Genomic DNA, 27,797 nt, shown 5'->3' on the forward strand with positions numbered 1-27,797 from the left:
TTTCACAGGACAGCTTTAAACTTTCATACGTTTTCTTTACCAAGGAAGTTGTTCTATTACAGCAATTCTTACTTCATTTCAAACAACGGTTTCCAAGGCTGGTGTTTTGTGTGAATCATCTTGCAAACATAAATTATTGGTTTGTTACCAGTCCCGTGAAGGAAATTCTGTAGCAAATACCATGGATTGGCAGCATGGGGTAACTTGTGAAGCAGATACATAATTGCGTGCTTCACTTGGGGATTATCTACAGAAGGGCTGTAATCAAACCTGAATTGTCACTGTTAGCACAGCTTTTTAACCTACCTCGTTAGTCTTGTGAGGCTTCCTTATTTAACCAGGTATACTTTTGAAAGTTCCTTTTGAATTTAATTAGAAAACTTTTTCTCAGAACTCCAGTTTTAAGTTCTAATCATAAGACATCTTTATGGGATAGTGCAGACTTTTTTTTTTTTCCTGTCTGTGTGAAAGTATCAACGATATACTTAAACATGTTTTTGCAGTTTTCAAGAACTTCCTAGGAAACTTCCTTTAAAAATGTCCCCCAGTTTATGCAGTTATTTCTTAAAGAACAGGGATAATGTATATTAATGTGTTATGTTAAAAAAAAAAAAAAAGACCAGAGGAGGGCATGCCAAAGCATGGTACTTTGTCATAAAACCACAAATGAAGAGATGGGTTCTCTGCTGTGCCCTTGTGCTGAGCCATTCAGGGAGCATGATACGGCTGGGGAAGACGCTGTTGAAAGCATCCTCGTACGGAGCCAGCTCTTCCCCCTTTGACTGCCCTTCTACCCCATGCGGGGAGCTGGAGAGACTCTTCCTGGCTCTTTCTCTCAAGACCTGTTTCTTAGAGATTAAAATGAGGACGTAGTTTGTTTGCCTGAATATGAACAGTGCATGCAGCTATTGAGAAACAAGGGTGATATTTTTCTTGTACCTAGTACTTCTGCTCTAGCTTCTCTGTGTCTCTTTTGTTCTACACACTCATGATTTTTCTCATCCATACACATCCTCTTTACAGCACAGTCAGCCTTCATTCCCCGCCTTCTTTCTCAGTTAACTAGTAGAGAAATCTCCCATGTTTTTCCTAGATGGTTGTCAACACATCAAACTTCAGTTTCTTACTTATTTTCCCTAAAGTCCTCCTTGTTAATGTGTTTGTTGTGGCTCCCTCTTATATGCTGGAGACTGGACTGCCAGTAATTCTTAGCAACAGCTGTGTTAAATAGGCTTCCAACTTAGTTGAAACAGTGGAAGAGCTGAGATCTCTCTGTTAAGGAGAAAGACATATAGATAAGAATACTGTAACTCACCATGGAAGATTACTGTTGAAGATAAAAAACGTGTGATGCGGTAGTTAGAAATGAAGATCAGTGAACTCAATCCGTTTAATATCTTCAGGAATGCTAAATGTTTGAGCAAAGCTCAAGTGTTCAAAACCACGTAGTATCAACAGATTGCATTTTGAATGTAACTTCCTATGTTCTAATGTATTCCGCTAGGTATTTTTGAAGACTGAGAGTCAATTACATTTTTGCAACTGTTATGTGTAAAACTGCCCTGAAGCAATAAAACTGTTTTCTTCAAGGGATTTAATTTCCTTCTATACTTTTTTTTTTTTTTTTTGGTAGTATGGTAGTAGTAGTAGTACTCAAGAAACACTGACTGACAGAGACCTGGTTTGGAGTTATGTCACGTGTCAGGTGACACGTGGTATTGCTGAGCGGTGTATTTGCCACCGATGTTTCTGTGTCAGTCCCGAGGCAGTGACACTGCAGTCTCTTTGTGTAGCTGGGAGCTTCCAGGAGCAAAGCATGTCGCAGGCACGAGACAGTTAAGGGCATCAGTCACTGTGATGCTCAGCGCTTGCTTCTCCTACTGAGCTCAGTAGAGTTAGCCAAGTGTTCTGCTCCTAGAAAAGAAGATACCAGGCCCTAAGCAAATAAGTAAAAAGTGGCACCTCAGTTATGTGACTGCTTCAGCATTTCTTTCCTTAAAAATTACTTAATCTGAATATCACACCACCACTGTGGTTTAAAAAAAAAAAAAAAAAAACAAAAAAAAAAAAACAAAACACAGAAACACCCACACCTTTATCACTGGTTTCTTGAGACTAAGTGTTATTTTCATGTTTTGACATGAACAGTAATGTAACAAAGCATGCAACAGAACAGGAAGTGTTTTGGAATGAAAAGTATGACCTTGTTGCAATGAGAGGAAGTTTCAAAGTAACCTCTTCTGAAACAATAGTGCATTGATTTTTGCTTTTAATAGAAACTTTTTTTCCTTTAAATGCTTTAAAATCCAGAGAAGTGGCTTTAATTAAGCTGGTTTAGTTCTAACATTCTTAAGTGTCAGAATTCTGTACCATAACCTTACACTGCTCCTGCAAATGCATTTGTCTGACTTTAGCTGTAAAATCTGGTTTGAGTTTGTGGGGCGAAGGGGGGTGGGTGGGTGTTTAACTGACAGCATTGGCACAAGTGCATTCTTCTACAGCATACTTAGAGACTTACAAACTGTCATTGTCTTTGTGATGGTTACGGAGTTCAGTGTTTCTGGTGATGCAGTGATCTTTATGTTTTTGACTTTTCAATTGATTTCTTGCAGCTGAGCTGGGAGAGTGTGAGCACCCAGAGCACACACCAGAACTTGTGTCTGAATTCAGGTTTGCACCAAACCAGACAGAAGCAATGGAATTTGACATTTTCCAGAAATGGAAAGAGTGCAGGTAGGATACCTGTGTAGGAGTGCTGTCTCCAGCAACAGGAGGTTTTCTTCTCTTCCAAAGTCAAGTATGTCCCCAAGAACCCCTTCAACAGATATGAAATGGTGATTATGTTTATCAGTTGAGAAGTATTATACATAGACTTCCCACCCCTTCCCTAGAAATGGCAAGTTGTAATTTAGGGAAGGTTGGTGGGGTGATTTTCTATTTTTTTTAATTGTTTTTCTTTATAATTCGTAACAGTTTAGACAGATCTTTTCATGTTTATGTTGGAAATAATTCTTTGCTTTCACACACGCACACACGAAGTTTTGTGTTCAGGGTAGCAACCAACTCTTTTTCCTGTCTTAATAAATATTGTACATTTTGGTGATACTCTTGCCTGAACTTTCATCCTTATTTGGCAATTTTAGACCTTTCCAGTTTTCATCCCTCTGATTTATTTTACTTTGGAGGGAAAAAGCTAAAAAACATAAGTTAGGCTTGAAATACCATTTAGTGTAATTAAGATTGAGGGCCCAACGAAAAGAGTTAGGGGAACAAATTTGAAAACATTTGAAACAGAAAAATTTCATCCCATAAAGTAAATTTTATGTTCTTAGGGGAAAGAGCCCGGCGCAGGCTGAACTGTGCTACTTGAACAAAGCCAAATGGCTAGAAATGTACGGTGTAGATATGCATGTAGTTAAGGTAAGATCCGTGTGGTATTTTATTTTATTACTGTGGGGTCCCTGCCTTGGTGTGGGTCAGTCCCTCCGGGGTGTCCTCGTTGTGGTGTGGGTTGCCCCCCAGGCCGTGGTCCCTCAGAAGTACCTCCCTCCCCCAGGGCTCCTCCCAAAAGTGCGTCTCCAGCCATGTCCCCCGCAGTGTCCCTTTCCACATGCCTTTTCCCGTGTCCCTCAGTTTTTTCCTTTGGTGTCTCCTTCCCCTGGCAGCCCCTGCTTGCTCTTAAACACGGGGCGAGCCGAGGTGTGGGCTCCTCTGGCTGCAGGGCGGGTGCCAGGCCGTTTCCGCGGGCATCGGAGCTGTCAGGGGCAGGACGCGGCCTCCTCCCACACACGGCACCCTGCAGCCTCCTGCTGCCAAAATCTGACAGTTTGCACACATGCAGATGCATATTCTTCTGCTCTGTGATGCTAAAAAAATACGCAAACCTTACTGCTGAGTTTACAAGGTATGGATTTTGACATGCTACCATAGTAAGATTTACACTACTAATGGCATATTGATTATTGATTCTGTGCTTGCTTGCAGGGGAGAGATGGTTGTGAATATGCTCTTGGACTGACACCAACAGGCATATTGATCTTTGAAGGAGCCAACAAAATAGGCTTATTCTTTTGGTAATCTGTTTTTGTGTTTTATTCCTTTCTATTAAAATGCTGAAATCTTTCTCCTTTACATAATGGGATCCTGACTATATTTTGTAATGTAAATTGAATCTACAAGGTTGAAATATCAAGATTAAACCTGAAGGTAAATTGGTCAGGGTATAGAAGTACCACTCTCAAATGTGAAATATTTGTCGAAAAATAGTCACATTTCCAGGAAATCATACTTCTATTACAAGTCCTGAAGTGTTCCAGGATTGCAAATCCCTCGTACGTTTTGTGGGATGGTCCTAGATTACAAAATGCCATTTTTCCATTAATTTTCTTTTTGCTTCTTGTGTTTAGGCCTAAAATCACAAAAATGGACTTTAAAAAGAGCAAACTAACGCTTGTGGTTGTAGAAGATGATGAACAGGTAACTCTCTTCCCTTACTTGGGCCTGATCCAACAAAGTGTGGTGTGTGCTCGGGCTGGCAAGAACACAAGGGAGGCCCAGCACACTGTTGGACCAGACTGTATTTCTCCTACCAAAGAGAGTAACTAATATCATGCATGCCAACTTCCAAAGCTTTTGTTTCTGCATTTAGGGCAGGGAGCAAGAGCACACATTTGTTTTCCGATTAGACAGTGCCAAAACGTGCAAACATTTGTGGAAGTGTGCAGTGGAGCACCATGCTTTCTTCAGATTGCGAGCCCCAGCAAATAGTAAATCTAGTAGATCCGACTTCATAAGGCTGGGATCACGCTTCAGATTCAGGTATTTAGCAAAGTAACAGCAATATATTTGTGTTTATACAAAGGAGTGGGTACAGCGCGCGGCAAAAGGCAGTAGTTAACTTTGTTTATTTCTGTATTTTAAGTGGTCGGACAGAGTATCAAGCAACACATGGGACAAGATTACGCAGAACTAGTACATTTGAAAGAAGACCCAGCAAGCGATACCCATCTCGAAGGCATTCAACTTTTAAGGGTAAGTGTTTGCACTTGTGTTCACTGAACCGGTCACGCAGGTGTCCTGTTAGCTCATATAAATGTCATATTACAACCATAAAAACTGTACCACAGTATAAAAAGGAAAACATGTCAGACCACCTAAAAAATCAGAATGTACGTGTGGTTTGTTTTTTGTTTTTCTTCTGTTTGTTTGTTTTTTTTTTTTCTCTCCAAAGTCAGAGTCTGTTGTTCATATTTGCCATTTTTAATCTCTGTCTACACGTAATTCTTCCATCCTCCATATATGGAGAAGGAGGTATCTGTGGTTTCTTTTGTTGCTCTCTTGAGGAGGGAAGAAAAGTTGCATCAAACTCAGTGTGGGAATGCTTGTAATAACTTGTTACATAGAGCAGAGCAGTGTCCAGAAGCCTTTCTGACTTGCTTATCTAGCCAGACAGTTTTAGGGTTACTGAGCAGTCTTACTATGCAGTTGTTGCTGCTTTCCTGATTGTAATGGCATGTTACTCACCTATCCAGACTCTGAGCTTAACTCGCTTTCTCTGGGACTTGAAATGTGCTCAACTTGAATGGAATGACAAGGAATTGATTTCCCTTGTGGTTTTTGTCATTTGTCCTTCAAACTGAAGCTGATATTTTTGTTCCTTGTAGAAAAACTGAAGGAGCAATGCAAGACAACCCCCTCTAAATTCTGTATGGCTTGAGGCTGGAGGTGTAGTTGCTGTATGGAGCAGGGTGACCTGACATTCCTTTAGGATGTCTTCGCACTCCTTTGCATTCCTAGAATATGGACCTCAGTTCCATGAAAAGTCCTTGTGGCATTACAGGGGCACTGTTATTCCTGATGCACAATGAGGGGGAAAGGGTAGCAAGCATGCATCCTTTCTAGAGGGTGTAACCCCTCCATCCCTCCACCTTACTTAGTAAATGTCAGTTTTTGACAGAAAGGCAAATTTGTTAAATTTATGAGACATTGTTATGTGATACATGAGAGTCAATTATATGGTAAATGTGGAAGATTTCGTAAGTCGAAGAATGGATTATATTTTTACAATAACAGGATCTGCCAGGCCTGCAGGTGATACCTTGTGTCTCAGTGCTTCTGTACTTAGGTCTGTGGGGTGGGGGGGAGAAGAAAGGGTGGCTTACGCTCAGTTTAGTTCTCTGTGCATAACAGCCAGGCAGAACTGCTGTCATACCCAGATGATCTCCCTCCAGAGAGCTCAACAGAACGTTTGTTAAGTTAATGCAAAAACTCCCTTTAGATTATCATCTTTCACGCATCTCTTGGCCGTTAAGATCTGTACCTAGTTGCAGCCCACAAACGTTGGATTCTGTCCTAGCTCAGTCTCTTTGAGACTTCTACAGTGTCTCATTAAGTTCATCATCCACTTCCTGCAATCAGCAGAGACTTGGATTTTCAGCTGTATCACTCAGCAGTTTTTCAGCACTCTTGAAAAATACGCTTTTGTCAGGAAAGAGAAATTACACGTCCCAGTTACTCAACTGCCTCCTTCACTGTTCGTTCCAGCCTGTCCAAAGCTCAAGCCATGACCTTGTTGTTCAGGATTGCTCAGTGCCTTTCTGTATTCCCAACTGATGAGCTTTTTGGGCTACCGTTTTTCACTGTAATAAGTCACAGGCCATTACCAGCTTCAGGAATACTCTGGTTTCTGTAAGATGCAAAATTTCTGTGAGGGCTGGCTTCTGATTTCCAAGGGACTGAATGGTATTGACACGGTAGCTTCAGCAAGGTGAGAAAAATAGTGTTCTGGTTGTGCAGAACTTACTCTGCCAAAGGTCCTCCTTTTGTGACGTTTGGGAAGAATACTCCTGTCTGGTGTCATCTTTGGGCTTTGACTCTTGCAAAAACAGGGGGAAATTCGTGTGTGTGCCCCGTCCTTTATGTACTCACACAGGAATGCTGGAAAGCACAGGGCTGCACTTGCAGTTCTGACACATTTGTGCAAATATGTCTGTATTAGAATTTGCTTAAGCGGGAGTGTAACTTCCCGATCACGATGGTGGCAAAATTGCTGATACTTCAGGTCTTAAGGTTTTTTCTCCTGTCTTAAGGTTTTTTGTTTGTTTCTTTTTAAGCAAACAATCCTGTGAAAGCAGCACAACTGTGGTAAGTGACTGCCCAAGTTCTCTCTATCTCTCAGTTGCTGTTGTCAGGCAAAAGGGATTCTGAAGACCGTTTCTGCATTAGGATTTGTCAGAATAAATTCTCTGGTCTGGGATGAATTGCTCTGCGATCTCATTATGCAGCACCAGATTCTTCTTGGGGACTGCCTATGAGACTTTAAGTGCTTCCATGTTAAAAACTTTTTTCTTTCTGTGTTTGAGATTAGACTAAAGTAAAACGTATTTCCTTTCTGCTCATGGCTGTTATGCTGTATGATCTAGCATTTGTTACTGTTTCATAAATGTAAAATGAAGAAAAAAATTTTGCACCCCTCTTTCTTTCACATAGTTGCTGTGGTGTATATCTTGAAGAAAATATTAATGTCCTTAAGAATATGAATTTTACTTCACTGTAATGCTTCCCTGAAGAGTAGAACCCTGAACTATGGGAAATTGTGACATAGATGTATTGATTACATAAAAGCTAATTTTTTTTCTCCCTTAGTGCTAAAAACACTCCTGAAGTCCATAACTACCAGGTAAGAGCATAACAACGGTTGAGGAGAATACTGTCATTTTCTTTCTTAGTGGTAAATATTTTTGCTCTCTATAATTAGTACAGCTGTTTTGCTCCCCTTTCCTTAATCTGGGGTGAGATTCTCTGAGGTGGTTCAGAAATAAACAGCATCACATTGGGAGTTAAGGAGAAAGTGGAGGAACTCCTCTCTTCCTCTGTGTTCTTGGATGCTCTGCAAGCTAAATACACTCCATTTGCCACCCCCTTCCCCTTCCCTTTCTGTGAAATCACTGGTTAAAGCCTTTGGGACTGTGAATATGACAGACCCCAGGAGACTGCTCTGGGAGCAAGCCTGTGTCTAGAGCAGCCTCTCAGATTGGATGATCCATGAAAACAAGTTCAAAGTTGCAGTTATGTCCTCCATCACAACACTCAAGGAGTTCATTCCTGGTCAAATGTTTGCTGATTGGTTTTGTAGTTTCTTTAAACAATCTCCTTTACACACATCAGGAAAAAATCTTACCCAGTCTTCATCTGTGATACTAGCAGTTAGTGCTACTGAGAAAGCAATCTGCTTTCATCCAGACTGTGGGCATGAGAACTTAGACTTAACACTTTTCTTTATTAAAAGCATCACTACTGATTTTGTTTCCCTGTTTCTCTCCAATATATCATGGATATGAGAGAGAAATGCTGTCACCAACGACAGGTGACCTTCTGAAGACTGCTATTGTTAATAGCAACCTTCTTCACTCTCCACCTTTGATTAAAGCTGACATTCTTTTGATGTGCTTTCTATGAGAAGCACTAGATGTGCTAGGTTGTCTCTCAAACAAAAAAGCAATTTTCTTTGCATTTTCCATGAGTGTGTCCTAACGAGCAAGCTCATCACCAAGAGGTCTCATGTATATGCTCAGTGGCATGGGAGAAGGTCTGAAAAAGTGGGGTTTCTAGGGCTCACAGGGAGCATGTTCCTCATGGCCCGAGGAAAATAAAAAGTTAAAGTCACCAGGGAGCTTTTATATGATTTCATTAACCGGGTTCAATGTTTTCACTTGCAGCCACAATATCATCCTAATATACATCCTGCTCAGCCACACTGGCATCCACATACACCTGTGAATGTAAGGTAAGCAATCTTCACTTTATGAAAAAGATTATTACTTCTTCCTTTTATCTTAAGGTGTTGGCATGAAGCTTTAGTGGATGTACTGGGCAATTTTCTGCACATGAAAACCAAACAAAAGTTAGAAATAGGTGATGTAGAGGCAGTATTAAATAATTTCTATTTAGATTTTGGTTTGGAATGACCTAATCTTGATGAAGACTTTTTTTCAGTTTGATTTTTAATTCAGAATTTGAAATACAACTTCAGTGTTTCTGTAGGGAGAACGTTGCATGGGAAGGTGCTCAGTAGCTTCAATAAAACTAATTGCGATTTGATCAATATTTAATCTCCTAACACGAGCAACTCACTTTAGGATAAAGTTATGAGTGAACAGATTCTTGCACTGCAGCACTTTTTTCATCTTTTTCAGAAATACATATGGAAAAATAACAATTACGTGGAACAATGTATTGGGCAATTTACAGATAATCAGTGTTAGTGAAATTGTAACATTGAGTTTTTGAGAACTGTTTCACAGAAATATTCCTTTATGTGCTATTGTGCTATCTTCTTGCATAGTTTTTTTATTTTGGAACTATTAATGAGAGAAATTGAGTGAAAAGAAATTTTGGAAGAAATTTACTCCAAGTTATAACCAGATTTGTGGAATGCACAGTAGAGGCGCAGACCTGCTGGTTGACATGTGTCTGCACATGTACATATGATAAAAATCAGCTGCTATTTTATCTTAATAAAAGGTAACCTTTTTAGGTTACTCAGTTTTTTAGACAAATAATCATTATCTTGACTGTAAAATACCGATTCCCTAATCTTCATTCCTATTCACCTTACATTTTTTTATCTCTGTATTCTTACATCAGAATAGGTAGACTTTGCTCTTAGTGTAGACAGGCTCTGGGGATGAGGCTGAGCTTAAAATGGATGAAAAGACAATTTTGTCCGAATTTTAGTCTGAGAAGGGAATGCAGGAGAAAGGCAAATACATTATTAGAAAAGCTAACTATGCAGAGAAGCAGACAGACTCATGATCACCTAAAAATTCCTAGCATACAGCAGTAAAGCATATACTAAATTTATGCTAGAAACAAAAGACTTTAAGTTGGGTAATAAACTTTGCCTGTACTTCAAGATTCTTCTTGGGTTTAGGATTTCCTTGTCCATGTAATTGTGTGTGATTTAAAATGTACAATTTCACATTACAAAAGAGTGATTGCTGAGAGAGAGTAATGATTTTATAAATCATTTGAGGTTTTGCTGCAATTTTTCTAAAGATTTCTTCACTTATGATACTAGTCTGTCACATATTAAAGCCAAATAGTTCACCCTGGAGCAGAGTGATACTGAAATAAGCACAATAATGTATTGTAATGCGTGTAGACAACCTCCCCATTCAGCCCCTCCACTGCCAGGGCAAAGATTAAGGTCAGTGAAATATGAACAATGGCTTTTTTATAGCTAGGCTTGTAAGGCTAAAAAACATACTCAAAAGCTCAGTCTTGCAAGCTCGGTAGAAAAGGTACTTAGAATTTTTGTCTCAGGTAGAAGCATTTATGTGTGTGGTTAAAGTGGAAGCTTCATGTTATTCTAACTTGGAGTCAAAGTGGAAGAGTTTGACATTTAACATCTTGGATAGCTTGATTTGAGAAAGCTTAATCCATCCTACTGTGAACTTGAGATCAAACCACAGATGCATGAAATTCCTTCTGCTGGGCATGCAAGTCTAGAATGGGCCAAGGGCTGAAATGAAAACTACCTGTGCAATACATGTTATATATGGGGGTTTTGTTGTATAATTTGTGAAATAATATGTGGAATTGTGTCTCAGTCGTCTTAGTAAAATCCTTTCAGTGAAATTACTTGTTTGCAGTTAACTTAATGTTCACTCTTCCGAGAAAATTCATTCCAGTTAACAGTTGCCATTATATAACTTTAGATTATCTCCAAAAACAAAGGTAAAATCTGAACCTGCCTCTATTTCTGCTAGCATGAAAAAAAAAAAAAAAAAAAAAAAAAAAGTGCAACTTCAATTTGGTAATAAGAGAATCTTAAATATTGTGTTTTCCTACATACTGCTCAAAATTTTTATTTATTTATTCTGCACCACCACCAGCTCCCCCAACCACCCCCCCCAGTGATTCAGGAGGCACTGTAGGAGTGGTTGAAGTTACCATGTCTAAGCATCAATAAGTAACGAGCAAATAACAAAAAAATATTTTTCCTTGTGGTGCTTTTGCAAGTTTCACGACACAGTCACAGAGAAATACCTGTACTAACTATAGACTCTGACTCTAGGTGTTCATCTTAACAAAATACAAGTGTAATTTATAGGCTGCTTCAGTGTAACTAACTGCACCAGTGCTGAACAAATGGCAATATTTACAGGATTGCCTTCCTTAATTTTTTAGACCTTAAGGATATATTTTTAACGAGCTTAGCTTTTTGCATGACACGGTTTATTTCACTTGTTTGTTGTACGCATTTAGTTCTCCCGTAGCCTCCTCCTCCCTCCCCACCGTCCCTCTAGGATCCAGCAGCCTTGATGCCTGACACTTCTCTGCAACACTTGAAATCAGAGAGGCTTTTTAACGCCTGAGCTCTGATTCAAAGCCCTTTGAAGTCAGGGGAAAGGTTCCCAGTTGCTTCAGCGGCTTCTGCGTCGGACCTGCGGGTCTGTCACCCTCTCCTTCCCTTACCGGTCGCTGCCCCTCGTGCCGCATGCATGCTTAGCTCTTGCTGGAGGAACTGGTGTTGCTGTGTAGCGCTCATAAGTTTACTTCCATCTCTCACTAACCAATAACTGTGCAAATGGTACAGGCCACCCTTTCATGATGACAGGCCCCATTGGAAACCCCCCACAAGTGGAGAGGACAGCACTTTACGCTATATCCAGGAACAGAACCAGAAGAATTTAGGAGGAGTCCAAAGCATGGTGTACCAAGATAAACTCATGACGACTCTCTGAAAAACCGCCATCTTCATTTCACCTGCCATCTTAGACCATCACTGCATTCCATGGTCCTTGTCTGTCTGCAGTATGTTCAAAGTGGATTGTGCATAAAGTGTGTGTCTTTGTATGTACATCCATCCTCGTTTAGTGTTCATGGACATTCTTGGGAAAAGTATTCTCTGTGTCTTTGTAAAAAAAATCTTGAAAAACCTTTTATGAAAGCTGACAAGAATTTTTAGTGCCCTGAGACCGGAAATATTTCTGGTTCTACCATGCTTTTGAATCTGTGACCCTCCACCTGCTGTTGAAGATCAGCCGTTTGTGCCTTAGTTACTTTTATTATCTTGTTTCTTTGAGTCAAATTAATAGATGAAGCTTGAGAAACTGTTTTTTAGTTGACGTGCAAATAGAAGATTGGAGGGAGGAAAAAACAGAATTCACAATGGCAATCAAAACGGCTTGTGGACCCACCAACAAAGGGAACCTGCTGAGGTAGTCATAGATTTGGGCGGCATTTGTTTTTCATTTGTGTTCTGCAGCAAAAATAGAGGTGCTTTGCCTAACTTTGAAAACCAGTATAGGGAAAGAACACTATAATAAACTTAATGGAGTACGTTTATTCCTTTTTTTTGACTCACTGATTATTTTGATAGCATTTCCCAAAACCATACCTGCTGCTATAAAGGCAAGAATGTTAAAAATGAATCCTTGCTAAAAGGGTGCTGCTGTCGTCTTATTTTTAACGTGATTATGGAAGTGAACTATACAATCGCATAAAACTACCTACTGATAACTTTTCTCTGAGTGGATTTGAAAACACGGCTCGTAATCGGTACACTACAAAATGAGGACAATTCAGTGAAATAGCTCTATTTTTTTAAAGTTAGATGTTTGCAAAGTTGAATGTATATTTTACAAACCTAGGTCTTTAAATGGGCTTGGCTGGTATTTTGATCACTTGCCGATTTTTTTGGTTTTTTGCTTTTTTGTTTTTTAAAAACTGGAAATCATAGTGCCATCTTCACTCGTGCATTTGTCTTAATTAGGCCTTACATCTGTGGTCTCTCTGAAGCTGTCGGAATGAATGAATCTTCATTTGAGATATTTTAAAAATGAAGTAGTTTTTAACATGATTTTGATAAATACACCTTTATAAATGGCTATGACCATGAATTTTTTCAGAGCAAATTTGATAGTGTTTAACTTTTTGTGAAATATATTTGTTTACAGATGCTATCTTTTAATATTTGTTTTGATCTTTCCTGTATGTGCTAAGTACAAATAAAAATTGTCAATCTTCTTGTTCTTCTTACGATGCATTATTTATTTTTTAAATAGTTGAGGGGAGGGTGGATAGATACGATACACTTTATGCTTGTACCTGTTTTGCTCTCGAATCACTAATGCTGTGTGGGATCGACATTTTCAGTGCAGTCTGTAGAGTGGGGAAAACAATAAAGCAATTGTGCACTGAGATGTGAAAAGGCCAGAGTAAGCCTAAGGTGGGTCATCACAGAGGCTGACTTCAGTTTCCCCAGGCTAGTCTTCCTCTGTTTCAGCAGTATTTTACTTGGGAAAGGAAGAAAGAGAAACTTTGTTGGAGCGACTGGAACAGGAGCCTGGTTTAGCTGCTGCTCTGAATGCCTTCTGGAGAAGGGGTTCTTTTGTTTTTTTTTGGTTTTTTTTTTGTTTTTTTTTTTAAAATACGTTTTAGTGGAGTATTGTTGCTTAAGGAATCACACAGCTACGTTCATAATACAGTATCATTCTTGTCATAGAACTTCATTGGCTTCTGTGTGGTGTGTTGTCAGTGTTCCTCCTCATCACGTGTTACCTGCGGTTTGGTTCATTGCTGAAGGTGCACTGAATGAGAGAATCTCCCTGACAAATCTCAAGAAAAAACAGCACAAGGCCTAGCTGGTTCTTAAGTGTTAAAATGCCTCATGCAGGAGCTCTGCACCTGGGTGAAGAACAACCCGTGGGACTTGCACAGTCTGCAGTTGGTGTGTGTCATTTTGTCATTCTGCTTCTCTGGAGAAGGAGCTCACGCACTCTGCACTCCCCTTTCACTTTTTCATCCCCCATCCTCCTTGTTGTCTGCAGAAATCTGGACCAGCAAAGTCACCAAGCCATCAGATAGGTAAGAAGAGATCAATTTCTCTGCCCTTCCTCGCCCTGGTCTTAGTTGGCTTCTTGTAGCAGATGGGCTGGGATGCAGTTGGGAAGAGGAAGCATTTCTTCCTCTTTCCTCTCTGACCCCAGCATTGCTCTGACTGACCTGTCCAGCCTACATCACCTGAACAAAGATGGATATGAGTAGTATCCGTCTGAACAGGGTAGTATAAGTAAGTTACTTTAAGTTTAAAACGCATTGTTTTGGTGGTTTGTTTCTTTCCTAAAATTAGCACGCTCATTACTTACAACGTATTGTTTTTAACAAGTGATTACTACAGGCCCTGTGATGTTAGGAATACAATTTTGTGTTTGAAACAGCACAAAACACTGCAGATGAAAACCAAATTAGGAGGGGAGAGGAGAAAGATAGAAAATGGTTAACTCAGCTGTTAAATGTAGTAGCACCTTCTACATAAAATACTGGGAAAACTCTGGCAATATAAATCAGTACTACAGCCTAGATCTGTGCGGCTACAGAAAGCCACTGGTAGGTTATAGATGCACAAACTCAATGTAGGGACTTGATAAGCCCTGATACGTGTTTATACATTGTGTTGAATTATTTTAACTAGGAGTTCCTCATGAGGAAATGCCACACAGTTTTTACCAAAGAGCATGTTATACAGTCATTCTAGGTACAGAGACATCAACACGTTTTGAAGGTGTTCTTAAATATATAGGGAAGCTGTTTAAAACAGACTGCAAAGTGTCTGAAGGATGTACCGCCACCCGAATCCAAATGAAGCATGCTCCCCGGGGTACCTGCTGTACTGTGTGTGCAGGCTTTCTCCATCCCGTTCTGAAGTCTGTTGATGGTGCAAGTCTGAAATCTTTGTTTTTACAATTCTAGCATACGCTTAGAAACTCTTCTGTAATCTGGTTACGGGTGATAAACGCTATCCCTCGCACCAGCTTGCGGGGGGCGAGGGGGGCCAGCCTGTGTGAGTACAGTGCTAGGCATCTGAGAAATTACACTGATGCGAAGTCCAACGTGCAATCGGCTGCGTTCTTCCATGTCCTGGAGAATTGTTTGATACACCGTGGCTGAAGGTGTCTTCTGATGATTTCTCTGCATACCTTCTTCCTGCATTTAATAAAGCTGGAAACCAGTTCTTCCCCAGCAGCGCTCAGGCCGGCCTCACCACTCGCGTATTTGGATTTGCAGGGGGGTTACTTTTGCCATGTAATAACTCTGTAATCCTCCATCCTCTCCTCCAGGAACTGGTGGAATTAAAACTGGCGATACCACGTCTGTAACTTGGGCTGAAAAGCATTGCTCTTCAGGCCCTGGCATGCCAACTAATGACTCGTATTAAATACTGAAATACGATACTGAAATACAATCCTGAAAGTGTTGGCACTTTTGGTAAATTATTTTAGTGTGGGCTTTTTCTTTAAACTTGCAGCTATTTTTCAGTAGCTGAGGTGAGTCACGGGCAAAGAGAACAAAGGGATCAGGTTTTGTAATGGATTTCCAAAGCTGGCAGTCGGGGGTTTGCACACTTGAGGAAAAGAATCGACAAGTCCTTCCAGACACTTTTATCGGTGAACCCATGTGGGCATTGACCAAAAGGAAGATTGCTTTCTCACATTGTAGATGGAAACAAAGCATATATTATGGCCTTGTGCTGCAAAACATCATTTTTCCTTCCTTCTGGATGAGTATCACAGAAGATGTCTCTTCAGCCTGCAAGAGAAAGGGTGTTAGAGCTTGCAAGGAACTTGGAAAGTGGAACTTCAGCTGCTGGCAAGGAATGAGCTGGGGAATGTCTAAGATGCGGGTTAAAAATGAAAGTGAGTATATCATTTCCTTCTCTGGCATCAAAGTTGGCTAGATGGAATCCTCTGAGAGGGAGGAGGAACACTGTTTAGCGCCACAATCATGTTTTCAGAGGAGAATTTCCACGCGTCCTTCCCGTTTGCCTGTAAACAGGCTACTACTTGATACTCTATATCAAGCCTCTGCTATTCAGGTAGAGGCTACTACTACCTCACTCGAAAGAAAGAAGTTTCAACACACATCCATCTAACCTGACACGCCAGATCTCTGGAAGGACTTGATGGTGAGTGGTTTTCCTCTTACTCTGCAAAGGACGACCAAAGAAAGCAGGCTTGTAGGGGAATGCTGTTATTGCAGCACTGCTAACGGTAGCCAAAGAGATTGTTCGAGCCAGAGCTGCTACAGACCAGCTGGCATTGATGGACACAGAATAGGAACTGTAGTTTTTTAAATTCATCTCAGACTGTGTGTGTTGTGCTTTGAAAAGGGACTGACCCACCAGGACCCTAGGTTCTTTTGTTAAGACTGCTAGCCCCAAATCTTTGAGAACCAGCTTGCACTACCGCTCTGCTGGTCAAGCATCTGCACCCTAACCAAACTTCTGCAGTGTGAGGATGCAGATTTTGGACCGTTTCAGAATAAATACTTTTTCCTGCTTTACAGTCAAACTGCAAATGCTTGGAAAACCACAGTGCAGACTCAAAAAACACAGACTCCCAAGTTTTAGTGTTGAAGGAAGGGCCTGCTGGAAAATCAGTCCTCCTTTCTCAACGGGCACCAGACACATAGAAAGATGCAGCTTTTGGGCAAAACCAATACAAACCAAAGTAGATAAGAAAAAACATGTAAAGGGTTGGACCACGCTTTTCTATCTGCCTCTCGCAGTACACTGCAAAGCAGTGTGTGGTAATGATGAAAGCCTTGTTTGGCTTCCCTTGTTTTCCACGTACTGTTGTGCCTTGAAATGACTGGCCATATAGGCTTCCGTTCTGGGGGCATGTGCTGTTTTCGTTGCCACTGCATCACAGAAAAACAGATAAAAACTTGATTCAGCTGGAGCTCCTCCCTTGATATGAGTCACTTCCAGTAATAAAGCTCCTGCAGACTAAATGCTGCTCTTGACTGCTTACTATCGACTGCTTAATGAGTGTCCTTTAAAGCGAAACTTATTTTCAAACAGTTGGTTTCATGAGCGTTCATCTGAATTTAGTTGTAAAGTTCACAAGTCAAGCCTCTCTGTGTACTCTCCACTGCATGTATTAGTAGGTTGCTACAGAAAATGCAAGCATGTCTGCAATAACTTGCATATTGCTTTTAATGTTTTCATGCAATATACCTTCAATTTTGAACAGAAGGAAAAGGTGTTTTTTTTTTTTTTTTAAATACTGTATCTCCCAATCAACTTTCCTACAGGTGGTGATTTTTTTTTTTTTTTTTTTCAGATAGTCTTTGCAGACATGGCACACAGATGGGTGGAGAGGGGAAGTTTCACCAGTCTGATATCTTAGACCCAATATCACTTCTTTGCATTTTGCATCTGGAATCATGGCTTTCTCTTGACTCTGTGGGACAACTACTTTTGATTTAGTGGTGTCTTATCTTCCATGATCTGTTGCATGTATCTTTTCAGAAGCAATCTGGTTAATTTTCTGTCTAGCAGAAGCAGCGTTCATGATGATTGCCTTAGTCATCACACCTTCTGAGAAGTGAGGAATCTGCCAGTTTAAAAATAAGATAAATGTTGAGCTAGGGCTGTTGGGGAATGAGTGGAAATGCCCCAAGGGTTCTGTTTTCAAATTACCACCATTACATTTCTGCTTTTGATTGTTTTTTGTACTTTCTGTCTTTTAAGTTTGTCATGTGCATGTTTCTTCCTCTTCGTAGTGCTAGTAGTATGACCTTCCGCTTTAAACTATCAAACAGAAAAACCTGCAGCTCATCATATCAAAGATGAAGATATATTGGATTGAGGAAGAACCAGGTGTTTCATTCATACAGGAACAGTGTGGAGAACCTGTAGTTTCTGGCTTATCAGGGTCATGTGTTGATGGATGATAAAAAAATAGTTTGGGTTTGGTTTTTTTTTAAATGAGACAATGAAAAACATCTTTTTACTTCCTGCACCCTGAAGAAAATGAAAAAAGTAGCTAAACCTAATTAGTAGTAGTACTAGTAGTACTGATCTAATACATTTAAACCCAGATAAAAAGTTAATTATTTATAAATTATTTTTTCCTCACTAAACACAGAACAACCAGTGCTGGAATTATAATCACAGTGGTTTACCTGCCATTACCAAGTTCTGCAATTTTGAGAAGCTTAGAGAAGTAGAAATGTAAAACATGAATACATCTCCAGTGCTCTCTAAATTGTGTAGTGACGTAGCAATGAGCTCTGTAGCTAAATAGATGACAGAGTGGCTGTGTTTCTTTCATCTGCAGGGGGGCAGGCTCCTGAATTTTGAGGCTTTGCTAGCAGTCAGCCAGGGCCAGCATCTCGGTGTCCCTGAGCCAAGTCTTTCTTATCAGCAGGAGTGTAGGAGCTGGGGAGGAAGGAAGAGCTCAGAAAAAAATGGGCCAGGGAAACAAAAAGCTCAAATAGAGGGTTTAGGAGAGGCAGAGCTTTGCAGTGGCATGTGCCATGGGAGGAACTGGAGAAGGAAAAGCAATGAAGTCTGCTAGAGGCAGGGAATGGAGAAGAGGAATGAACGAGGCAGTGGAGCTTTGACGCTTTAGCGCTCGTGTCTTCAGCACTTGGAGCTCACTTAACCGATAAGCAAGGCTGATTCGAAGCAAGGCTTCAAGGAACTTGGTTGTAAAACTGGATGCTGCTCCTGTATCAAAATGTTGGGACCAGGAGGGTTCTGTTTGTTACCATTAATTTTAAGATTCTACTGTTGCATTTAATGCGTGTCTCATTCTCAATTTCTGACTTAAAAAAAAAAGTCTGAAAATCGCTTTTAAGATAAAAAGAAGAGTTTCTTGCTATAACTCAGATGAGTTGCCCAAGTGTTGCAGTGAGAACAGAGATAGGACAAGTCACATGTTTGTAAATAAGAAAGCTCTTCCTGTGCTGAGTGATTAATTTTGTGTTACTTTTACCTGATAGTACTGTCTTCTGAGCAACTAAGTAAAAAATTCTGTCCTGCCTTGATAAGAGTTTTTGTTTGCTGCACACTGTTCCTGTTCAGTGGCTTTACTAGTAACACGTTAAAAAGGCAGAAATCTATAACCTCAACTGAAGACATTTGTGTGGCAATGGTGTCGGGCATGTTCACGCTGGACTTTAAAGTTACAGTGAATTACTGAAAATTCAGAAGACCGCATATTTCTTTGTAGGGTACTAGCAACATGCAGAATCTGAATAATTTAGAAGCATGAAAGTTCTACAGTTTGAGTAAATCAATTTCTGTAAAAGCATGGGTTTTTTTCCAAGGAATTTCAGCTCTGTAGGGACAGAGACAGGAAGGAGATTTTGTAAAATGGGAGCATGTTGTTAAAGGAAGCCAAATCCAGTGGACTGGCTTTGAGGCTAAAGTGATTTCACCATCGTATTCTGTTAGATGTGAGGCTGCTGTAGTTCCTGGTTTCCAAGCCCAGCGTGTAGAGATGCTGAACATGTATTCCAGGTGTGTGAATACACATAGAGCACAGGTTCAGCCAGCCACGCAGAGCAAAAGAGGTGGAGAGCAGTGCCTTTACCAGCGCCGGCAGACACAAACAGCAGCACGCGAACATGGAGCAGCACAGGGGGCTCAGTCCCGTAGGCACACACCCCTACAGAAAATAGGACTACATTGAAGAAGGTTCTAGACTGCAGGGATCAGGGCTCGGCCAGCCAAGCATGCTGACCAGCAGCTTGCTTACATGTGGCTGGTCCCTTTTCTGGCCCCCCCCCCTTCTCCATTCTCCCACGCTTGTTCTTCCCTGATGCACACAGATTCTCCCCTTCCCTTCCCCTGTCTCCTCTCCATTGCCCCTGCTTTTGCCCTGCGTCGCTCCCAGTTTTGCGAAGTTCATACTCAAATTTCCCAAGACTACCCTAGGTAGTTTGAACCTGACGTGCTATTACGGATACGGATTCCCAGGCAGTGCTGGCCTTCCAAGGTTGTTCTCACCAAAAAGTCCCTGATACTCCCCTTCAGTGCTCTCTGAAGTTTGGCCATTTCTCATGTAGCTCACCCATAACGACCCGTGAAATCCAGCAATGCTTTCGGGCATGCTTTGCGCCATTTGTTACCTGCTCATGCTTTTATCTGTTACGTCCAGCAATTTCTTGTCGCATCCCATGGTTTCTGATGTTCCCGGTTGGCCATGCCTCAGACCTGTGCCTGTCCCTGTGTCTGCATGTTTCGGCATATTGATAATGAGGAAGGGGTAGACAGGGGTGTGATTTGCTCCTGAACCTGAGTTATGTAATGGGTTAAGTGGTGGAAAGGCTGTAGTGTGGTTAGCTACCTGAGAGATCAGCTTCAGGCTGTCTCAGAGGCCTAAATTCCTTGCTTGGTTTTGTTCCTATTTTATCCAGGGTTAGCTTGCTTGGATTAGCCACCCCAAGTTGGTTTACTTCCCAAGGACAGGCATGCATTTTTTGCCAGTGACTGAAAGGGGAAGGCAGCACTGACTTGGGGGAGGATTTCATCCATCTTAGAAAATTTTGTGTCTGCTTTTCAGACTTCTTTTCGTCTGCAAGGACAGCTGGGACAATGAATTTTTTTGACAGGTGATTAAATATCATTAGCTGTCGCTATCATTAATTAAAACCATTTGTAAATGAAGAAAAGCAAGTTTAGTTCCCCAGTGGGCATATTTTGCATGACAGTTTTGCAAGGCAGTATTTTTTTAATGATCTTTATGTAGATAAGGTGAAATCTATGAGGACAATGGCTTTGCTGCGTCAAGATTTGTTTCTTGGTATTTCATTAGAACGTGCTTTGCTGCAGGCTCTGTTCTTTTTGTGGAGAATTCCAGATTACTCCAACTTCAAAACTTAGTTCAGCAAAAAGCTGCTGCATATACTTTTATCTCCTACAGGAGAAATCCTCCCCAGTCCTGTCACCAATTCTGAACATGTATTTCCCCATCACCTTTTTCTCTCTCCTTCAAAGGTTGGTTTGTCTGTCTGGGAGAAGGCTGCCACCTGCCCACTCTGCTTTCTAAGATGTCCCTAGAAAAGTATGGGGACGGCTGATCATCCCTGGCAGCAGGGAGAGAAAGTGCAACTCATCTTCCCAGGCCTTCCCTAAAGGGAGCAAATGGGCCAGCTCTTCTGTCATGGAGTCAGGACAGAGCATGGAGGTGTAGCAGTGCTGCCAGCTTTAGTTACACTTCTCACCGTTTAGGTAGCCAGTTCTGGCCAGCAAAGAGATCTTGGTTACACGGTGCAGGAAATAAAAAAACAGCATAGGTTTGTTTCTAGTGTTCCAAATCCTCCTTTATTTAGGAACACTCATTGCTTTTATATGTCCTAGTCCTTGGCTGCAAAAATGAAACTTCATCCTCTCTTTTATAAGAATTTCTCCTGCTATGGTCTCTGTTCCCTTCTTGTATAACACAGGGTCCTCTCAAAGTCTTTTGCTTGAATCCTATGGTTCTGGTCATTAATTGATACTCATGTGGAACGCCACCTTCTTCCCTATCCCCCCTTGCCCCTTCCTCTTCATTCCTCTCCACAGGACAATTTCTGGAATATGCAAAATCCCCAGGCTCTCTGTGCCACTTTGCATGCTGTAGCAACGCAAGGGGTGTGTGAGGTTCTAAGTGTGATTAAAGCAAATTTGCCTAAAACTTCAGTTTGGTTTGTTTGGGTTTTTTTTTAACTTCTTTTAAAACATGGGCAGGGAATAAACCCAAAGTCTGGGTTTTGTTTTTGTTTTGTTTTGTTTTGTTTTCAGAGGGAGTGATTAGGTCCAAAAAATGAAAGTTTGGCTTAACATAGCTGTTAGGTCTCATCCCCCCAGCTGCCACACTGAAGCTTCATGCGTGATACCTGCTTTCATTAGACTTCTGAGAGTCTCTCCTCCATGCATACACATTAATACACATACCTGTTAACATATGCTTTAATGGTTCCCCTGACTGCCATTTGGGAGCACATCTAAACCTCTGAAGCCCATTTCAATGTTGGAGAAGGTATTGTTACAATAAGGTGATGGGTGAAATGTCTCCTATTAGGGAGCGAAGTGGTTGGGGGAGCCTTCCAACACATTCAGCACAAAGCCTGCAGTGTGGATTTGAGTTGCCAAAAGCTGCACAAATTACTGTCAGGCTTGCTCTGGGCTGTGGATGGGGAACGATTGAGAGGGGTTATGAAGATGTTTGTGTAAAGTTTGAGGATTTTTAAATATTAGACACTTGCAGCAGTCTGGTGCAGAAGCACCGTTCAAAGCAAAGAATAGAGGTGAGTGTGGTAATTGTTGAAGGTTATTTATTGTAAGCAGACCTAGAAGCCTGGGATTTTTTTTAAACCACTGTTCAGCTATAGCAGGGAGACTCTAAACTCAGTGCAGGGTCATCCAAGAGGCACGATAGTTTGAGCCTGATTTCTGTTACTGCCCCATCAGCCTCCCCAAGGAGGGGAGAGAGCAGAGCCCCACTGTTTGCGCTCCGAGTGTAACTTCATATGGGTGAGAGATGCCTACAAGAGTGTGGAAGAAGGGGTCACAGACAGGGTGCAGGGGTAAGCCTGCTCTGGGACACAGGTGAAGGGTGTTTTTGCAGGGCTACATGGTTACATTCTACTGGAGAATGAGGATAGCACCTGGGAGGATAGCACGGAAAGGCAATTACTTTTTAAAAAAACCTCATCACTCAGAGGTTACACCAAAATGGGAAGTTCTCTCACACCAGGCCTGTCGTGGATGAGGGGAGAGCCCTGAAAGAGTTATGATCTTAGTATATGAGAAAGTTTAGGATGCAGCTCAGGAGGAACGATAGTATGTTTATGCTGTTAGGTAGGGTTAACCTGCTTCACAGCTGAGGTCTTGGGGGGCTGGAAACCTGGCCAGTTTAGGAAAGGATCTGGTGTTCTTGCAGGTCAGAAGTTGAACATGGGCCAAGAACCCCAGACTACTTAGGAAAAAGCAAATGGCATGTTCCAGTGTATAAACAGGAGTAGATCCCACAGGACTTGGGAAGCAACTCTTCCTCTTTGCAATGCATTTGCAAGGTCTCAGCTGGAACGGGGTGCCCAGTTCTGAGCACCACATGTTGGAGGCAGAGCAGCTGGGCAGATGGGGATGGTAAGATGTATCAGAACTGTAGGAAATGTGTGACATGTGAGGGGCAACTGAAGAATTCAGAGCTCTTTGGCAGTCTTAAATTGCAGTAAAGGAGACAGGATAAACAAAGAAAGTAAGTGTAGGCATGGTGGAACAGTGATTGCACAGAGAGGTCATGGAGGCTCTGATAGCGAAGGTGTTGAAGATTCAATTCAGCCAGTTACTTGGGGTAACATAGGCTTGCTTAGTTCGGTTTTGAGGACAGAAGTGGATAATTCAGTCTTTCAAATACCTTTCTGTTCCCCATTTTTCTACGATCTCTTAACACTGTTGTATGCGTGAGTTGTATGCTAGAGGCACAGATTGGTAAGGCAGTAGATGACTGGAGCACGTGAAACGTGAGAATGTCAGCTGAAAATAGCTTTCAAATCAAATGGTGAGGAGTATAAAATTGAGATAGAGAGCTAGTAATGTAAATAAAATTTCAAAAATGGAAAAAGGAATCAGAAGATACATGTTATTTGCCCTGTTCCTCAATATGCTGCTTTTTTGGTCAGAAGAAAGCAATGATGTGAGTTTGAGGCAAAAGCCAATACCAAGTGTTTTGTGAACTTTGAGTGGCTTTTTGGAAGGTTCAGCCTCTGGTAACTGACTCCTCAGGAGTGCTTTGCCAGAGGGAGGGACAGAGAAGGAAGGAGTGTTTTCTCTGTTTATGTAATAGCCTATAGGGCCCTGCCTCATTTTCCTTGAAGGACAGGGGTTGGTCGTACAAGAAGCAGCTGGAGCTTGTTGAGAAAACTGCAGAGGTAAATAACAGAGGCAAAAAAGGAAACCTGCAGAACAGCCAGCTGACTATTAAAAGGGAAAACAAAGGTGTAACACTGGCATACTAGGGAGGGCCAAAAGACAACTACAAGAGAAAGAATGAAAACGTACCCGGTCATGTATGCACATAGTCTGAGAGCATTACTTGATGTCTGGGGAGCAAGTATGAAAACCTGGGGGGCTTGGGGTACGGTCAGAAAGTTGGTTCATTGAAAGCGGTGATTTATTTGCATCAGTGGATTGGGAAGGATCCGTAAGCACATTAAGGTAGTTAAGGTAAGCCAGACAGAAGCAAGTAATAGAAAGAAAAGTTAATGGCAAAAAGATGCACTGAGGAGAAAAGTCTCAAGTCTCTAGACTTAAGATAGTAGAACAGAAAACTAATAGGTGAAAAACAGATGCGATATATGATAGTATTGATACTACCTTGTAGAAATTGGACTAGGATGTCCAATGTGCCCATAAATTATATAGTAGAGAGTACACAGAAAACGGATCTGGACTACTCATGATATTTTTGTTTGGGTACTGTCAATTCTTCTAGTAGACTGGCTCTGGGGCTGCTGCAAGCCCTGTTGTTTGTGATTGTTCAATAACTGCTCAGTCTAGTAGTGAGGGTATGGGTGCAAAAGTCTTCCTCAGCCCAACTCCATATCCATCAGAAGTTCAAAAGTTGACTGATCACTGAGACAAGTTTGCCTCAATATCTGTTAGCTGCTGTCAGCCCTGGAAGAGTGCAGATGTCCGCATCCTTTTAAATGGGCCAGCAGTTTCAACACGGGATTTCATGTCAGAGTGTGCTGCTTGGATATAGACCTCCTGACTGGAGCTTTGTGACTTACTGTCCTCGAGGATTTCAGTGCATACCTGAACATGAGCTTTGCCGGGCTAGCTCTTTAACTTCTTTGAAATAATGGTCTCCCTGCATTTTACATGGTGTGAGCTCTTGACTCTGGACAGACAAGAAATATGTCTAGAGGATTTGTTGCATGTCTGACCTTGTGCCAGAGGAGATTTGGCTCATTCAGTTGCTCAGCTCATTCCCATTTTAGCATGGAAGCTACTTCATGCCCATAGCAATATGAGGAGTCAATGTAAGGATTTGATGGGATCTCATTCATTTTGAGAGACCAGTCAAAAATCTTCTAAACCAGCCGGCCAGCAGGTGAATTGAAAGCAACTCTCAAGCACATGGGGGTTTGTGTCTTGAAAAAAGATTGAATCATCAACTGAAAAAAAAAAAAGATGTACTGAGGCTCCAGCCCAAAACTGATCTTATTTCCAATAAGGGTTTTAACTGTGTGAACAAAACCAGCTATCTTTTCAGGCAAAAAATGTCCCTTCAATCCAAGGTGCTTGAAGGGAGAGTGCAAGGAGAGCTGTTACAATTAGTGTGCAATCCAATTAGGCTGTACCATTTTCCCCCCGTAGGCATTTGTTTGATTGGATTATAACAGTGAAGATACAGTGCAGCTTCAAAAAACAGACCAGTCCTGGATTATCTGAGCTCACCAAAGCTGTACCCTGTGGATCAGACACCTATTTGTAATGTTTCCTTAAGGCAAATAAGACATCAGAAGTGCCTTTATTGGCAGTCATTGCTACATGCCGGGAACCTGCCAAGATTAATATACACAACATTCCCCTCCCCGCCTCCTGCTTTCAAAAAGATAACTAGCATAAAAGTGTTATTCGGTTACTACCCAGTCGAAGAACCTCATGTTGTCAGAAGCTGTTGCTAAGAAGACAGTGGTTATTAATGATGTACCAAGTTGCATGCTTCAGCATATCTTTGGAAATGATACAGATGTGTTTAGTTGCAGATGACTGGTTAATTTTGCTTTGAATCAGTAAGTAATCTTCAGAGAGCATATGCAGCAAGTAGCTAGGTATAATGTATTCATTGTTCCTTTAATTATTCTGTTTGTCCTTATTCCATATTGTCAGGTTTTCAGCTGCTGTTAGTAATAAAAGCAAACTGAAAACCCATGCAGCTGAAGATGTAATTTCTTTGGCATTTTTCAAATGGGCAGGGGATTCATCTTTTCTTGGAATGAATTGATTTACTGCAACTACTGTCTAATGCAATACTATAGAATAAGTTAAAATCTTATAAAGATCTTGAGCACTCCTCTGAGGAAAGTGCATTCAAGTTATTTGCAGTATCTAGGTAGATTTATTTCAGTCTTTTTTGGTTGCTGGCATGGAGATAAAGTATAATTTCTAGAAATTCATCATCATTTCAAACAATAAACTGAAATGGCATCAGTTAAAACTACTGAAGAAAATTAACAGTGTCATCTGACATCTCTGAGTCAGAGATGATGAATTAAAATTTCGATATGTCTCCATTTCTCCATGTATTGTAGACTGAAAACAGTTAATCTCCTGACTGAACATATGCAAAAAAAAAAAAAAAAAGTTAGTTTACCAGCATAGGTATGATTCCTTTTTGACCAGGTGGTGTTTTGTATGCTGTTACCTTTAAAACTTTTTATTTCTAATGGGATCTTCCTCCATTTTTTTCTCAAGTCACAAGTTTTTCATACAGCTATTTTGCACCGTAAATTTGGAGGCCCAAACTTTCTCAGGAAGGTAATGTTATTCTGGGACTGTTCCTTGGTCTGCTCTTCTGACAGTTTCACTTTAAAGGAGTTATTGTTTGTTGCCTGACCACTTTCCTATCCCAGGTGAACTTACAAATTCCTGCAGGACAAATTTTGATGTTTTTGAGAATCATATTCTGTAAGTCACAATTTGACTTAGTGTAAGAGTCTAGCAGAGTCTGTGTAGTGTGTGAAATCAGAAATAATTCTGATAGTAAAGTCATGCCAAACAAGCAGAGGCATTCTTTTATGAGCCTCCTGTTAACAGAAAACTGTAAAGATTTGGGATCTACCTTGTTAAAAATTTTATTTACACAAAAGCTGTGCGTTTCTTTCCCAAGAAAGTTTGCCCTCTATCTTTTCAAACGTACAATTTGTCCTGTGACTTACTGCTCTAATTTGAACTGAATTTATTTTGTAGCTATCCCTTGAACAACAGTGATCTGCATCAGTTCAACATTGAGGAGAATGGTGGGACACCCTACGCCACAAAAATTCCTGCAAGGCACCACCACCACCACCGTCATCACCACCACCATCCGAATTATGGTGCCCTTACCCCCGACAGCAAAGACATTGTTTCTGGAGTTCCAAACCCAAACAGTAAGTCTACTGCAGCAAATGTCATTTCAGTAACTGTGTTGCTTCTAGGTTTGTCTCTGGCAAGAACGGAAAGGAGAGGAGAGGGAAAAGGAAATGGAAGAGGAAATGGAAAGAGAAAAGGAATATTTCCTGTTATTATTTGCTAGCTTTTCAATTTCAACTGCAAATGAAACAAGATTTTCAGTTTCCTGGCTTTGCTATGGGGTTGTGGGATTTGGTGTTAGTTTGGCATTCCCTAGCTGAACAAATACCCAATTAGTCACAGATACTGAGTCTCCAGCCACTTGGCACAGGCTATTTTTTCATTGTTACTATTTATTTGTATAGTTTCACAAACCTGTCCTCATCTGCCATTGTCTTTTGCTGATCTGCCCAGCTGGCCTTCAGCCCTCATTGTTTGGATCTGACTCTTGCTTTCATGTCTGGGCACAAACAGCAGAAATTTTGGAGCACTGGACAAACAACATCTTGCTCTTAGTTTGTATAATGGAAACAGTCCCTGCTCAGCCTTACCTACCACGACTGGAGTATGCTTGGTTGCTCAGTGGAGAAATTCTTGGCTTGTAGAGAGCAAAGAGGAGAGAAGCCTATCTGTTCCTGATACAACATCGGGGAGTTTGGGTGTAAGTGTCTGCTGCTGAACACGTACAGGCTTTTTTAAGGGTACATAGCTTGGCCAAATGTTTGTAGGTTTACACAGGAACTGGAAGAGAAACATCCCTGCCATTGAGCAGTCCTACTTCTTGCTCTGCAAATTTATAATCTCTGCACTCTGCAGTGTGTGAGATGCTGAAGCTCTGTAAGAATTTCAGAAGATGGGCAAAACAAGGTATGTTCTATTATTTTCCTTGCCTCGA

The 27,797-nt window shown here is 41.1% G+C and overlaps 1 protein-coding gene across 3 annotated transcripts in view; it reads left to right on the plus strand.

Annotated features, from left to right (window-relative positions):
* EPB41L4B (erythrocyte membrane protein band 4.1 like 4B) overlaps positions 1-27,797 on the plus strand; it is a 176,535-nt gene that overhangs the window by 76,567 nt on the left and 72,171 nt on the right. For 2 of the 3 annotated variants that reach the window (XM_042797948.1, XM_042797949.1), the window contains exons 7-16: positions 2,613-2,733; positions 3,333-3,420; positions 3,985-4,073; positions 4,407-4,476; positions 4,649-4,818; positions 4,922-5,031; positions 7,113-7,143; positions 7,645-7,678; positions 8,718-8,785; positions 26,759-26,940. In XM_042797948.1, coding sequence (XP_042653882.1) covers positions 2,613-2,733; positions 3,333-3,420; positions 3,985-4,073; positions 4,407-4,476; positions 4,649-4,818; positions 4,922-5,031; positions 7,113-7,143; positions 7,645-7,678; positions 8,718-8,785; positions 26,759-26,940 — 963 coding nt within the window. Of the gene's footprint in view, positions 1-2,612; positions 2,734-3,332; positions 3,421-3,984; positions 4,074-4,406; positions 4,477-4,648; positions 4,819-4,921; positions 5,032-7,112; positions 7,144-7,644; positions 7,679-8,717; positions 8,786-11,599; positions 12,346-26,758; positions 26,941-27,797 lie in introns of those variants that run through there. The other variant, XM_042797950.1, reaches the window with a different exon arrangement.

This window comes from Tyto alba, unplaced genomic scaffold (assembly GCF_018691265.1).
Source record: "Tyto alba isolate M040663 unplaced genomic scaffold, T.alba_DEE_v4.0 Super-Scaffold_27, whole genome shotgun sequence".
NCBI classification, from domain to species: Eukaryota; Metazoa; Chordata; class Aves; order Strigiformes; family Tytonidae; genus Tyto; species Tyto alba.